The sequence below is a fragment of the Theropithecus gelada genome, chromosome 8 (genome assembly GCF_003255815.1).
Source record: "Theropithecus gelada isolate Dixy chromosome 8, Tgel_1.0, whole genome shotgun sequence".
NCBI lineage: Eukaryota > Metazoa > Chordata > Mammalia > Primates > Cercopithecidae > Theropithecus > Theropithecus gelada.
The window spans coordinates 49,311,979-49,327,236 of NC_037676.1; the positions used below are offsets into that span (position 1 = coordinate 49,311,979).

The following is a 15,258-nucleotide window of genomic DNA, read 5'->3' on the forward strand; positions in this document are numbered from 1 at the left end:
AAAAAGCTTCTGCACAGCAAAGGAAACTACCATCAGGGTGAACAGGCAACCTACAGAATGGGAGAAAATGTTTGCAATCTACTCATCTGACAAAGGGCTAATATCCAGAACCTACAAAGAACTCCAACAAATTTACAAGAAAAAAACAAACAACCCCATCAAAAAGTGGGCAAAGGATATGAACAGACATTTCTCAAAAGAAGACATTCATTCAGCCAACAGACACATGAAAAAATGCTCATCATCACTGGCCATCAGAGAAATGCAAATCAAAACCACAATGAGATACCATCTCACACCAGTTAGAATAGCAATCATTAAAAAGTCAGGAAACAACAGGTGCTGGAGAGGATGTGGAGAAATAGGAACACTTTTACACTGTTGGTGGGATTGTAAACTAGTTCAACCATTATGGAAAACAGTATGGCGATTCCTCTAGGATCTAGAACTAGATGTACCATATGACCCAGCCATCCCATTACTGGGGATATACCCAAAGGATTATAAATCATGCTGCTATAAAGACACATGCACACGTATGTTTATTGCGGCACTATTCACAATAGCAAAGACTTGGAATCCACCCAAATGTCCATCAGTGACAGACTGGATTAAGAAAATGTGGCACATATACACCATGGAATACTATGCAGCCATTAAAAAGGATGAGTTTGTGTCCTTTGTAGGGATATGGATGCAGCTGGAAACCGTCATTCTCAGCAAACTATGGCAAGAAGAGAAAACCAAACACCACATGTTCTCACTCATAGGTGGGAACTGAACAATGAGATCACTTGGACTCGGGAAGGGGAACATCACACACTGGGGCTTATCATGAGGAGGGGGGAGGAGGGAGGGATTGCATTGGGAGTTATACCTGATGTAAATGACGAGTTGATGGGTGCTGACGAGTTGATGGGTGCAGCACAGCAACATGGCACAAGTATACATATGTAACAAACCTGCACGTTATGCACATGTACCCTAGAACTTAAAGTAGAATAATAATAATAAAAAAAATTAAAAAAAATAAAAAGTAGAGATGGAGAAGTCTTCCCTCATCCCAATCACTTGGTTCCTCCCCTCTACTAGGTAACCCCTTTCATTTATTTTCTATATATCTATTTTGATGTTGCATTTCTTCATGCAGATATAAGCAATATGTTTTCCTGTTTTCTTGCACTAGAGAGGCAGCACACTATGAATCATATTCTGTCAATTGTTTTTTTCATTTAGTAAAGCTGGAGATCATTATGAAGGTATTAGCATGGCATATTTAATAGTCTCCTTACTCTCCAAGTAAACAAATATAACAATTGTTTCTAGTCTTTTGCTATTGCAATCTATGCTGCAATAAATACCCTTACATACATATCATTTCACATGTGTTATCATTTCATATGTGTCTCCTCTAAAATTCAGGTGTTGCCAAATAGGCCATGAAGGCTCCTCCATCATTAATGGGATTAAGGCTCTTATAAAAGAGGCTTCATGCAGCATTTGGCTAGCCTGCTTTCGTGGCCTTCTGCCTTCTTCTTTTCGTGGCCTTCATGCAGCAATAAGGCCCACACCAGACACCAAATGCCAGCTCCTTGATCTCAGATTTCTCAGAGTGAGAAAGTAAACGTCTGTTCTTTGTAAACTACCCAGTATCGGATATTCTGTTATAGCAGCACAAAACAGACTAAGACAATATGTGTGCAGGTGTATGTGTAGGATTAATTCCCAGAAGTATGATTGCTAGCTTAAAGAGTAAATACACTTATAATTTTGAAACATATTTTCACAGTCCCACTGATAGCAGTTGCCTAATTTTGTACTTTTGTTAGCAATACACGAGAGGACCCTTACCCTAATATGTGTTGTTGAGGACTTGGATTTTAGCCAATATGATAGGTGTGCAGTTTAAGTTTGCATTTTTCTTGTCATGAGTGAGACAGTATATTTTTCATTGTATAAAAGCCATTTTTGTTCCTTTCTCTGTGAACTGCCCTTGTCCTTTGCCCATTTTCTACTGGGTTTTTGGTTATTTCCCCCAAGGAATACTCTTGGTTACTCCTCCAAGACTAATTTATACTTTAGGGGGTTGTTTCTATATGATATCAATATGAACTATTCTTTGATTTTGCCATTTTTTTTTGCCATGCATAATTTAGGGTTTTTATGTAGTTGAATTGATCAATCTTTCCTATTACAACTAGAGCATTTTGAGTCATAGTTGGAAAACCTTTCTCCCACTCTAAGATTATAAAGGAATCTGGTCATGTTTTATTCTAATACCTTGACATTTTTTTCACGTTTAAATCTTGGATTCATTTGTAGCCTAGAGCACTATCATCTACCAGACTAAAAAAGAATATTGATGAGTAGATTCTAAACATTTCTCCCCCATTAGATCTTTCTTTAAATACAATCTTGCCCCATATATAAGACAGATGGAAGGAGAGCTGCCCTGAAGGTGCAGCAGAGATGCTCTTGTGAGTCGCAACCTCCCCAGACTCCATGGATCTCCATGGAATCCTTAGGATGGTTGTAAGCAGAGTGAAGACCACAGATATCTGCAGAACAACAACTAGGCCAAAAAGTTTGATGAGAAAAAAGTTAAAAGAAGGACTTTCTGGTTTGTCTTGATGTTTGCCATCGAGTGTTTGTTGAGGAGGAAATAAGACAAGACTGGAGAGGCCTCATAAGTCCCTTTCGGCAGGGGCTCATCTTTCTCATCAACAGTTCCCTTTTGCTGAGTTCATACGTTCAAGTGAAAAATTCCTCATGATTCTACTATGATCTGATTGGTGTAGTGGAGAATGCGTGGATCTTGGTATCACATATGAGTTGTAATCCTGAACACTTACTAGCTGTGCAGCCTCTGGCAAGTCATTTCTGTTTCACAATGAGTAGTTCATCCATAGTAAATAATTGAGTACTTTGTATATGGAAGACACTGTGCTAATTGATGGAGATACAAAAACGGTGAAGATAGAAATGGTATTACCTTACAGCATGGAGGTGGAGCCACATGGTATAACAAATAACTATGGTAATTATTTAGATTGTGATTGTCACAACATCTTCAACAGAGTAGGGGTCCTGTGGACATGAAGAACAGGGAGGTTCAGGCTTGCTAGTTTAGGGAAGCTGGCCACCAGGTTCAGGTTTGACAGGTGCATGGGAAATGGCATGGCAGAGGGAGGCCAGAGCCTTTTAGGCAAAAGGAAGAGCAAATGCTTATTAGACCCCAAGGCTGTAGGAGCTAGACACGTTTGACCACCAAAAGGAAGGCCAATATAGACAGCATCAACATCACCGTGGTGTCTGTGTGGAGAATGGATTGTATGTGTGTGGCGTGTGAGGGGCAACAGTGGATTAGGGGACATGGGTTAGGAGCTACCAGCAGTCTGGGCAAAACACACTAGCGGCCTGGGAAACAGTGGTGGCAGTGGCAAGTTGACAGATTGGTAAGGGACACAGACCTGTTCACAAAAATTCCTAGGTTTCTGGGTGAGCTATGGCCAGGTGGATGTCCACGCCACTACTAAGATGGTGAATTCTGAACAGGAGGAAGTTTGGAGAAAAATCCCAACATTTCAGCAGGACAGCACCTCCTGGTGGAGATAACAAGCGGGAGCCTCACCACAGGCCTGGTTGTGGGAGTGAAATGGGGACTCCTGGCGCGGTCGGGTGCACTTACTGTGCTAAGACAGTGAGGCCCGGCGGAAGCGGCAATGGCAGACCTGGTTTCTTGGTGCAGTCCCAGTGGGAGGCCCAGTGTCCAAAATTCTCAACTAGATTGGGCATGCCGTTTATCTTGTTACAACTGTTGACAGTAATGGCACTAGCAATAAAGTGCTTCCCAGGCGAAGATGGTTTTTCTTCTGTGTTTTCAGCCACTGCAGAGTGGACATCTACTATGAACCAAGTATCTGCGGCTTTAGGTACCAGATTCAAACACGGGATGTTGGCAGAACAGGGACCAGGACGGAGAGAAAACCTGAAGATGGATCAACCAGAAAGCAATGCATTTTCACAGAGGCACAAAAAAGTGCCTCTGAAGCAGAAGATTCACCTCCACTTCTGCGTCCTTTTGAGGCAACTTTCTGAGCATCCTTTCCTCCTCCGCAGGCCGACGCTTTTTCACCTTGTTAAACTACCTGGTAGCTTTCTCTATGGGAGACGCCTTCCTCACAGTCCTCGGACCCAGTCAGACTCGTGGCCTTCCCCGGCTTCTGCTGGGTCGACTGTGGTCGGCGCCGCACGGTCTCGGACCCACTTCTCTCACGCCCTGAGGAGCAGCGGGCCCCGCGGAGCCCCTGTGCGCCCCGGCGAAACGTGGCAGGAACGCAATCTCCCGCCCCCTCAGATTCTGGCACCCCGTAGCCTTTCCGCAGGCTCCACGAGTTCTCCTGTTGATGTGATGACCAACATGCAGTTCGGGCTCTGGACACTTAGACTTTAGTCCTTACCCCCGGCCCCCAAACATGGGGAAACCACACCCTCTCTGCTCCAGTCACCAGCAGCCACTTCCATTCCTTAAGTATCCATTATTGCATGTGTAGCCTACTTTTCTGGTTTTCATTTTTATTTAAGGTCAGTTGTTGCCTGACAACACAAACGAAAGTAACTGAATTCGAAAGACAACACTTGGAGGCGGCCGCCACTCCAGGCGCCGGCCCAGGAGCTCGCGGGCGAGCAACGCCACAGCCCAGAGCTCACCCCGTAGACCCCACCAGCCCCGGGGGAGGAAGTTCTCCCCTCCGCGCTGCACTCCTTCCGGGCTCTGGGCCCAACCAGGCAGTCCCGGAGGCCCTGGGGCTCTGGGGCCAGGAGAAGTCCTGCCCCCCGCCGAAGCCCCGCCCTGCGCCCGAGCGCCCGCCAATGGCAGCGCGCGGTGCGGCGCGCCGAGGTGGGACGGCGGCGCGCTGAGGGGGCGGTACGCTTAGGCTTCGTTTCTGGAGATGCCCCGCGGCTGGCGCGCTAGAGCTTCGAAGGTAGGCTCTGGGTTGGGAGTGGGTGCCGCGCCGTTTCCCGCGTTGCGGGCAAGCGGCGGGCCGGCGCGGGGCCGGCCCAGGGCTGCTGGGGTGAGAGAGGGTGGGCGTTGGGAGTGGAGGGCTCGGTGGTGGCGGGTCCCGTCTGCGCGCGTGGAGCCAGCCAGCGCAGCGGGGTGCCGCCCCCAGGTCCGGGTCTGGTCCTGGCGTGTGGGCCGGGCCCTCAGCCGCAGTACGGAAGGCGAGGGGTGGGGCCGCCGAGGGACGCAGCGGGCGGGAGCGTTTGTCCGCCTCGGGGATACTTGGCTTTACTTTTGTCTGTTTTTGATTCTGGTGTACTGCACCAAACAGCAGGTAATCCTGGCATGGCTTTGCCAGTCTCCTCGGATAATCCCCTGTCAACTCTGCCTTTCTTCCTGCAGCACTGGGAGGGGACTGTGCGTCTGACCGCCCAGTTCTTGGACACCGCGCTGCCTCGGGGTCCAGAACGAGCGCGGGTGCCTAGGAATCGTTGGGTGAATGGTGTTTAATTGCACCTGTATCCGCCAGTGCGTCCTTTTTTGTTCTGCTAATTGTGCTTGTTCTGGCATGTGTCCTTTATCGTTTTAAAGTTCCTTCTAACTTCCTTGCTTTCAAATACGTTTGTCTCATAGTAAAACAGTTTTTAAAAAGCAAACACAGGACCTCCTTTCTTGACTCTTCCTTTACTCGAAAACTTCTGAAAAAAATAGTCCACATATACTGGTTCAACTTCTTTACCACTACCATGCTTTCTTGCTTCTCAAATACCATTTATTATCAGCCCACACCATCAATTTTGTGACTGGCTTTAGGGAATAAAGAAATTCATTTCAGGCACCTCTGTTGATTATAAAATACAGCCTGATTTCAGAAGTATTAATGTATGCAAAGAAATCAAGGAAATACATCAATTTGCTAAATCCAGTGTAAGTTATTTACTTGGTCATTGGAGCATTTGACACATTGACCACCTGCTTTTATTTCTTTTGGAACATCCCTGATGTTGCTACCCTGATTATCTTCCTGTCTTGCAACAGCTTATTTTCTTCTCTTTACTGTGTTCGTGCCATGTTCTAATTTTTGACCTTGTGCTGCTTCTCATTTTCCACATTTGCTTTGGGCAATTATCATACATTGAAGTTAATTGTCATTGCTGTATAGATGACTTTCAGATCTATATTAGATCTTTCCCTAGAGCTCAAACTTGGTGCATCACAAAATCATCATCTCACCCTTAGTCCTCCAGGCCCTAACAGTTTCTCTTGACTCAGAAATCTTAGTATTTTTGAATTGACGTTCATTTCTGGTCTCTTCATCTTGTTTTTCAAGACTCTTATCAAATTTTTTTAGTAGTCGTACAGTTGTCTATTGTGTAATACGTTGCTGAAAACTGAAGCAGTTCATAACAAATATTTATTATATCATAGAGTTTCTGAGAGTCAGGAATCTGAGAACGGCTCAACTATGTGGTTGTAGTTCAGGATCTCCCACAAGGCTGCAGTCAAATAAAGGTCATTGGAGCTGGAGAATACAGTTCCAAGCTCACTCACATGGTTGTTTCTTGATAGCTCCATAGGGCAGCTTAAAACAGGGTCCTGGCTTTCCCAAGAGCAAGAGAGAGAGCAACAAGATATTCGCCCCCGTGTCTTACATAGCCTAATCTCAGAAGTGACATCCCATCTGCTGTCTATTCATTGCATGGACCAACCCGGTACAATGTATGAGGAGACTATAGAGGATCCCCAGGAGCTGGGGATCACAGGGCCCACCTTGGAGGCTGGCTTCCACAGTATTTCACAGGAATTTATTTTTTGTTTTTGTCTCCCTTGGTCAGTCTCAAAGGACTTTAATGGTTGGAGTGTTGCTGTGTGGTGCCAGCTAGCATGCTCCCATTCCATCTTCAGAGGTGACTTTCCCTTAGGCACTACTTTGATTATATTGTTAGTCCTCTACCTAAATCTCGTTTTACTTATTGGCTACATCATAATTTATTGCAGACTTACCCTGTGTTTAGTGCTTTATATGTATTAACTAATTTATTTTAACAGTCCTGTGAGGTAGATACCATTAGTCTTGTTTTATGGATGAGGTAACCGTGGCTCAGCAGAGAGGCTAATTTGCCTAAGGTCACAGAGCAGTTAAGGGAAGAAGCTAGGATTTATATTCAGCTAGTCTGCCCCAGACCTTGCTTTTGTTCAGGCTCTCAGCCTGCTTTTCACAGCCTCCATAATGTATCTGCGTCTTATTTCTTAACTTTACAGCTTTGTTCATTATTTATCTTATAGGTAAAATAGACTATTGCTGTCACTGTACTTTCTTGCCCCTTAGTGGTAATTGCATATGTTCTTGGTTTGGAATAATGCCAGTTCTCCCATTTCTGCTGATTGATAATTTTTTTTTTGGGGGGGGGCGGGGGACGCAGTCTTGCTGTGTCGCCCAGGCTGGAATGCAGTGGCGCAATCTCGGCTCACTGCAAGCTCCACCTCCCAGGTTCATGCCATTCTTCTGCCTTAGCCTCCCTCCCGGGTCGCTGGGACTACAGGCACCCGCCACCACACCCAGCTAATTTTTAAAAATTTTTGTTAGAGACGGGGTTTCACCGTGTTAGCCTGGATGGTCTCAATCACCTGACGTCGTGATCTACCTGCCTCAGCCTCCCAAAGTGCTGGGATTACAGGTGTGAGCCACCGCTTCCAGCCATGGAATCTTTATCATCCATTGAGGCCTACTCCAAATCCCACCTTCCCCCAAATTATCCCAGCTGTAAATGAACTTTCTTCTGTATTTTCTTGGTTTGGAATAATGCCAATTCTCCCATTTCTGCTGATTGGAATCTTAATCATCCACTGAGGCCCACCCCAAATTTCGCCTCCCAAATTATCCCAGCTGTAAATGAACTTTCTTCTGTAGTCTGTGGAATTTTATGTAGGTAACTCTTACTACTCCGTGTCTTACATTAGGTTTATTTGTGTCTACACCTTTATTAGCTTACAGTCTAGACATTTAAGATTAGGGACTATTTCTTCAGCCTATATTCCCCAGAGTACCTGTCATATCCCTTGTACATACTAGATACCTAATAAACATGTGATTAATTTATGAAAGGGGAACTAGTTTAGAAGATTTGCAAGTATTCTAGGTGTGAAGAAACATGAGGAAATACCCTAGTCTGAAGACTTGGGTATCAGCCTCAGCGATACAGTTGAATGATTTTGCAATTTTGGACAAGCCACACAGATGTATCAGGACTCTTAAGATGAAAGGTGATGTGGTCATGGACTAAAGTAGTGGAATTAGGAATAGAATGGAAAGGACTGAGTTGATAGACTACAAATGGAAGGTGAGATTTAGGCAACTGCAATTGAAAGAGGAAGAGGAAGGAACCCATGATGATTCAGGAAGTTGAACCTGTGAGAAGTGGGAAAGTCATTTGCCACTTAACTGATATTAGGATATATAGATATGTGGAATTTAAGACTCAAGGAGATTAAGGCAGTCAGTTGCTCAAAGACTGAGGTATCTTAGTTCTTTCCTCACTTCCCTCCATGGGTTTCTCCTGCTTTAGCCCCTCACTATCCCTTAACATGCTGTGATTCTTCCCTTTATGCCTTGTGTTCTCCCTTACCTTATGAAGTAGCCAAGGACGACCACATATACTCCTGTTCTTGGGCAGCAGCTTGCCTTTTGAGATTTTCTTTTTTTTTCTTTTTTTTTTTTGAGACAGAGTCTTGCTCAGCCACCCAGGCTGGAGTGCAGTGGCCCGATCTCGGCTCACTGCACCCACCGTCTCCTGGGTTCAAGTCATTCTCCTGTCTCAGCCTCCTGAGTAGCTGGAATTATAGGCACCTGCCATCATGCCCGGCTAACTTTTTTTGTACTTTAGAAGAGATGGAGTTTCACCATGTTGATCAGGCTGGTCTTGAACTCTTGACTTCAGGTGATCTACCCGCCTCAGCCTCCCACAGTGCTAAGATTACAGGTGTGAGCCACTGCGCCCGGCGCCTTTTGAGATTTTCTGTTTCTCCCCAGCTGTAAAACTCTCACAGCTCCTTTCACCTCGTTAGGCTGAGTTATAGCTTCTAGCTCCTCGCCCTGCCTTCTGCTCACTCTTCCACTGAAAGAAAAACTATCTCGGCAAGATCATGAAAGAGAGAAATAAAGGAAGAGTACATCTTGCTGATGACACCTTCTTTCTCTAACCGTTTGGGTCCCTCTCATCACTGAAACTTCTTTTCTTTCTTTTATTTTTATTTTTATTTTTATTTTTTATGTTTTGAAACAGGGTCTCACTCTGTCACCCTAAGCTGGAGTGCAGTGGTGCGATGTGGCTCTTTGCACCCTCGACCTCTCAGGCTTAAGCGATCCTCCCACCTCAGCCTCCCCAGTAGCTGAAACTACAGGGGTGCACCACAACACCCAGCTTGTTTTTAAATTTTTTGTGGAGATGGTGTCTTGCCATATTATCCATATTAGTCTTGAACTCCTGGCCTCAAGCAATCCTCCGTGCCTTAGCCTTCCAAAGTGCTGGGATTATAGGCATGAGCCACGGCACTCAGCCAATTTATTTTATTTCTGGTGCTTCTTGCACTAGGGCAAGCAGATGGTAGGTATTGATTAAATACAATGTACACATGAGTTTGAAGAGTACTCAAGGCTGCAGTTTGAAAAGTGTTTTCTTTGTCAAGACAGGGCAACACTTTGCCTCTTTGAAGTAGGAAGGAAGAAGCCAATGGGGAGAGTCAGGACCTTTTAGTATCTTAGAAGGATTGGATTCCATTACAGAGCAGAGTTAGTTTCAGAGAATAGTAACATTTCCCCGGGAGACTGTAGGGAAGAAGGAGAGCTCAGTAGATGGGAAGTTAGCTGATTTTTACGATGGCTAATTTTTTTTTCCTGGGGAAGATGTGACAACATGAGCTATGGGGCTGATACGGAGATGTCGAGAAGTGTGGGTATGGAACTCACATGTATGTGTGAGATTCTGTGTAGGGGTGTGTGTGTGTGTGTGTGTGTGTGAATGAATGGAGGACTAGGGAATAAGTGTTCAACAGTGGCCAAGGACATGTAATAAGAATAACTGGAGGGAGCTGCTATCATTTTTGGACTTTTTTCCAGTGGCGCCATGGGTTGGTGATTGGTAACCCCATGGGTTGGTCAAAGGGTAGGGGTCTTAGTGCTTGAAAGGCAGCACTGAAGAAGTAGGCTATAGAGTGCAGAATGGCATGGGAGACATCATGATTGGGAGGGAGTGACTCCGATAATGTGAGTAGGACTGAAAAGTCCCAGTGAATTTTCAGATACTTAGAGCCCAGTCAGAAACTCACTTGTGGTGCCTATGTGTGGGAAGTGATTGTATAGTTGTTGATAGACACTTTTATTAACGTAAGATAATGGAGAACAAGTGGCTAGAATCTTTAGTTTTGGACATAGACATACATGGGAGAAAATCTTGACACATTGCTTCCTAGCTCTCGAATAGGGCAATATACCTAACGTTGAGTTATCTTTTCTTTATAAAATGGGGTTAATACCTATGTTGCTGGGTTGATGTGAGGATTAAGTAATGAGAATGCATGGGATGATATACTGAGCATATAAGCACTCAATAAATGTTGGTGATAATGAAAGCAATTAATATCATATGAGGACAAAGATAGTGTACATCCTCTACTACTTTGTCTCTAGATTTCCCTGGAATTGCTGTCTTTCAGCTTGTTGAACAAGAAAAAAAGGCTCATTTTCAAGTTTTTCAGTGATGGCAGGAAATTCTCATAGTTATCTTGGTAGGAGTACCTCATGGTTCCAGTTTAGGGCCTTGATAATCTCATTGAATGATTTACTGCTGGCTCTACATCTCAGAATTAGACTACTTAGTATAGACATCTCAGTTGTCTTGTTGTTTTTTTTTTTTTTTTTTGGGAGACGGTCTTCCTCTGTCACCCAGGCTGTGGGGCGCAGGGGCACAGGGACGTGATCATGACTCACTGCAGTCTTGAGCTCCTGGGCTGAAGGGATCCTCCCATTTTGGCCTACCGAGTAGCTGGGACCACAGGCCATGCCACTGTGCCTGGCTAATATTTAAGTTTCTTTTGTAGAGATAGGGTCTTGCTGTGTTACTGAGACTGGTTTTCAATTCCTGGCCTCAAGCATTCTTTCTCCTTGGCCTCCCAAACTGCTGGGATTACAGCGTGAACCACTGTGCCTGGCCTAGAGGTTGTCTTATTCCTCAAACCAAAGGGAAGGAGAGCTTTATATTGAAAACTTTCTGTATGTTAAGCACTTTGCATAGAGTACGTTACTTAAGGGAAAACGTGTTTTCTTTTTAGTCAAAATAATACATGTTTATAGGTAAGGTAAAATACTACAAAAAAGTTTATTGTAAAACCCAGCAGTCCCTTGCACATCTCATTCCATTTATTTTAATTGAGATGATTGTAAATTCACAGACAATTGTGAGTAACATAGAGAATAATTGTTTTATAAACTGATTCTGGAGGCTGGACCTTGCTAGATCAAAGTGTTGACAGATTTCATGTCTGGTGAGGGCCTGCTTTCTGGTTAATAGACAGCCATATTCTCACCATGTCTTTATATGGTGGAAGAGGTAAAGGAGCTCTCCAAGATCTCTTTTATAAGGGCATCAATCCCATAACTTCTAATCACCTACCAAAGGCCCCACCTCCTAATACCATCACCTCAGGGGTTAGGATTTCAACAAATATATTTTGAGGAGGCATAAACATCAGGCCATAACAATTCTTTGCAGTTCTATCACATGTAGATTCTGTAGGTTTGTGTATCCACCACCACAGTCAAGTTACTGTCCATCAGCACAAGGATCTCTTTTATAATCACAGTCACTCACTTCCAGTAACTCCAGCTCCCCTAATTACTAGAAAAAAATTTGTCATTTCAAGCATGTTACATAAATGGAATCACGTAGTATGTAACCTTTTGAGGTTGTTGTTGTTTTTTTTCTTTTTCTGAGATGGAGTTTTACTCTTGTTGCCCAGGCTGGAGTGCAATGGCATGATCTCGGCTCACTGTAACCTCTGCTCCCTGGGGTCAAGTGATTCTCCTGCCTCAGTCTCCCGAGTAGCTGGGATTACAGGCATGCATTGCCACACCTGGCTGATTTTGTATTTTTAGTAGAGTTGGGGTTTCACCATGTTGGTCAGGCTGGTCTCGAACTCCTGACCTCAGGTGATCCGCCCGCCTCGGCATCCCAAAGTGCTGGGATTACGGACATGAGCCACAGTGCCTAGTCTGAGGTTTTTTTTTTAAATACAACATCAAACTCTCATGATTTATCCAAGTTGTTTTGAATATCAGTAGTTTCTTTTTGTTTTGTTTTGTTTTTATTTGTTTTTTTGAGTTGGAGTCTCACTGTCTTGCCCAGGCTGGAGTGCAATAGCGCGATCTCAGCTCACTGCAACTTTCTGCCTCCCCAGTTCAAATGATTCTGCTGCCTCAGCCTCCCGAGTAGCTGATACTACAGGCGCCCGCTGCCATGCCCGGCTAATTTTTTGTATTTTAGTAGAGACAGGGTTTCACCTTGTTGCCCAGGCTGGTCTTGAACTCCTGAGCTCAGGCAGTGCAATCCACCCGCCTCGGCCTCCCAAAGTGCTAGGATTACAGGCATGAGCCACCGCGCCCAGCCAGTAGTTTCTTTGTTTTAATTGCTGAGTAGTGTTCCATATAATGGACATACCAGAGTTTGGATTAACATTTATTATTGAAGGACCTCTAGGCTGCTTTCAGATTTTGGTTATTGCAAATAAAACTGCTATAAACATTTGTGTACAAGTTTTTGTGTGAACATAAGTTTTCATTTCTCTGAGATAAATGCCTAAGTGTGTAATTACCAGAACCTATGGTAATTTGATGTTTAACTCTGTAAGAAAGTGACAAACTTTTTGAAAGTGGTTGTATCTGTATAATTTTACAGTCTCATTGGCAATGTTGTTACTCAGTTTTATAGATAATAAAATCCACCTTTTTAAAGTGGAAAATCCAGTGGTTTCTAGTATATTTACAGAGTTGTACAAACGTTCCTAATTGTAGAATATTTTCATGACCCCAAAAAGAAACCCCCTAGCTATTACTAGTCACTCCCCATTCTCTCTTCCCTCATCCATTGGCAACCACTAAGCTACTTTCGGTGTGTATGGATTTGCCTCTTCTGGACATTTCACATAAAGTGTGGTCATTTTGTGACTGGCTTCTTTCATTAAGCATAATGTTTTCCAGGTTTATACATGTTGTTGCATGTATCAGTACTTCATTCCTATTTATTTTGAATACATTTTTCATTGCCTGGACATACTGCATTTTAAAAATCCATTTGTTAGTTGATAGACATTTGGATTATTTCTTCTTTTGGGCTGTTAAGAATAATGTTGCTTTGAACGTATATATTTTTTAAATTTAGATGAGGTCTCACTATATTGCCCAGGCTGGTCTCAAACTCCTGGGCTCAAGAGATCCTCCCATCTCAGCTTCCCAAGGTGTTGGGATTACAGCCGTGAGCCACCATGCCTGGCCTGCGTTGAACGTTTGTGTATGTGTTTTTATGTAGACCTAAGTTTTTTTCCTCTAGCAGTGGAATTTTTGGGTCACATAATAACTGTATATTTACGTTTTGGATAACTTAAAATTTTCCAAAGTGGTTGCACCTTTTACAGTCTCACCAGCAAGGAATGAATATTCTAATTTTGCCACATTCTTGCTAACACTTGCCATTGCCTGTCGTTTGATTTTAGTCATCCTAATGGTTATGAAGTGTCACCTCACTGTGGTTTGGTTTGCAGTTCTCTAATGAGGTTGAACATCTTTTCATGTACTTATTGGGCATTTCTGTATGTTGAAGAAATGTTTATTCAGCATATTTGGCTGCATTTTCATTGGGTTATTTGCCGTTTTATTGTTTAATCATGAGTTCTTTAAAATTCTGTATACTGTTCCCCTATAAGATGTATGATTTGCAGATATTTTCTCCCATTCTTTGGGTTTCCTTTTCATTCTCTTATTGAAGTACAAATGTTTTTAATAATTTTGATGAGGTCCAATTTGTTTTTTCTTTTGTTGCTTGTGCTTTTTGGTGTCATGTCTAATAAATCATTGCCTAAACCAAGGTCACAAAGATTTATTCCTATGTTTTCTTCCAAGGGTTATAGTTTTAGCTCTTACATTTAGGTCTGTGATTCATTCAGAGTTAATTTTTCTACACAGTGAGATAGGGATACAACTTCATTCTTGTGGATGTGGATACTCAGTTGTCTCAACACTCTTTGTTGAAAAAAATTGTTCTTTGTCCTTGAATTGTCTTGGCACTTTTTTGTTTTAATTGAAAATCAGTTGACGATAAAAGTAAAGATTTGCTTCTGGCCTATGAATTCTATTCCACTGATCTCATGTCTCCCTTTATTTTAGTACCATCTTGTTTTAATTACTGTAACTTGGCAGTGTCGAAATTAGACTTGTGAGTTTCTGAGTTGTTTTCTGTTTTGAGATTTTTTAAACTGTTTTGGGTTTGTTGCATTCCCATATGAATAATAGCAGCTTGTCAATTTCTGCAGAAAGCCATCTGGGATTTTGATTGGGTTGAATATATAGACAAATTAGACAATATTATCATCTTAATACTATTTCCTGTGAGCATGGGTTGTCTTTTTCATTTATTTAGATCTTTAATTTCTAGCTATGTTTTACAGTTTTCAGTGAAAAAGTCCTGTACTTCTTTGGTTAAATTTATTCCTAGGAGTTTTATTCTTTTTTTTTTTTTTTTTTTTTTTAATTATACTTTAAGTTCTAGGGTACATGTGCATAACGTGCAGGTTTGTTACATATGTATACTTGTGCCATGTTGCTGTGCTGCACCCATCAACTTGTCAGCACCCAACAACTCGTCATTTACATCAGGTATAACTCCCAATGCAATCCCTCCCCACTCCCCCCTCCCCATGATAGGCCCTGGTGTGTGATGTTCCCCTTCCCGAGTCCAAGTGATCTCATTGTTCAGTTCCCACCTATGAGTGAGAACATGCGGTGTTTGGTTTTCTGTTCGTGTGAGAGTTTGCTAAGAATGATGGTTTCCGGCTGCATCCATGTCCCTACAAAGGACACAAACTCATCCTTTTTTATGGCTGCATAGTATTCCATGGTGTATATGTGCCACATTTTCTTAATCCAGTCTGTCACTGATGGACATTTGGGTTGATTCCAAGTCTTTGCTATTGTGAATAGTGCCGCAATA

The 15,258-nt window shown here is 43.1% G+C and overlaps 1 protein-coding gene across 1 annotated transcript in view; it reads left to right on the forward strand.

The window, feature by feature from the left end:
• Nucleotides 1–4,926: 4,926 nt before the first annotated feature.
• SPIDR (scaffold protein involved in DNA repair) overlaps nt 4,927–15,258 on the forward strand; it is a 483,830-nt gene continuing 473,498 nt past the window's right edge. Inside the window, exon 1 of the mRNA XM_025393220.1 lies at nt 4,927–4,985. Within this exon, the coding sequence (XP_025249005.1) occupies nt 4,953–4,985 (33 nt within the window). The 5' untranslated portion in view covers nt 4,927–4,952. The remainder of the gene's footprint in view (nt 4,986–15,258) is intronic.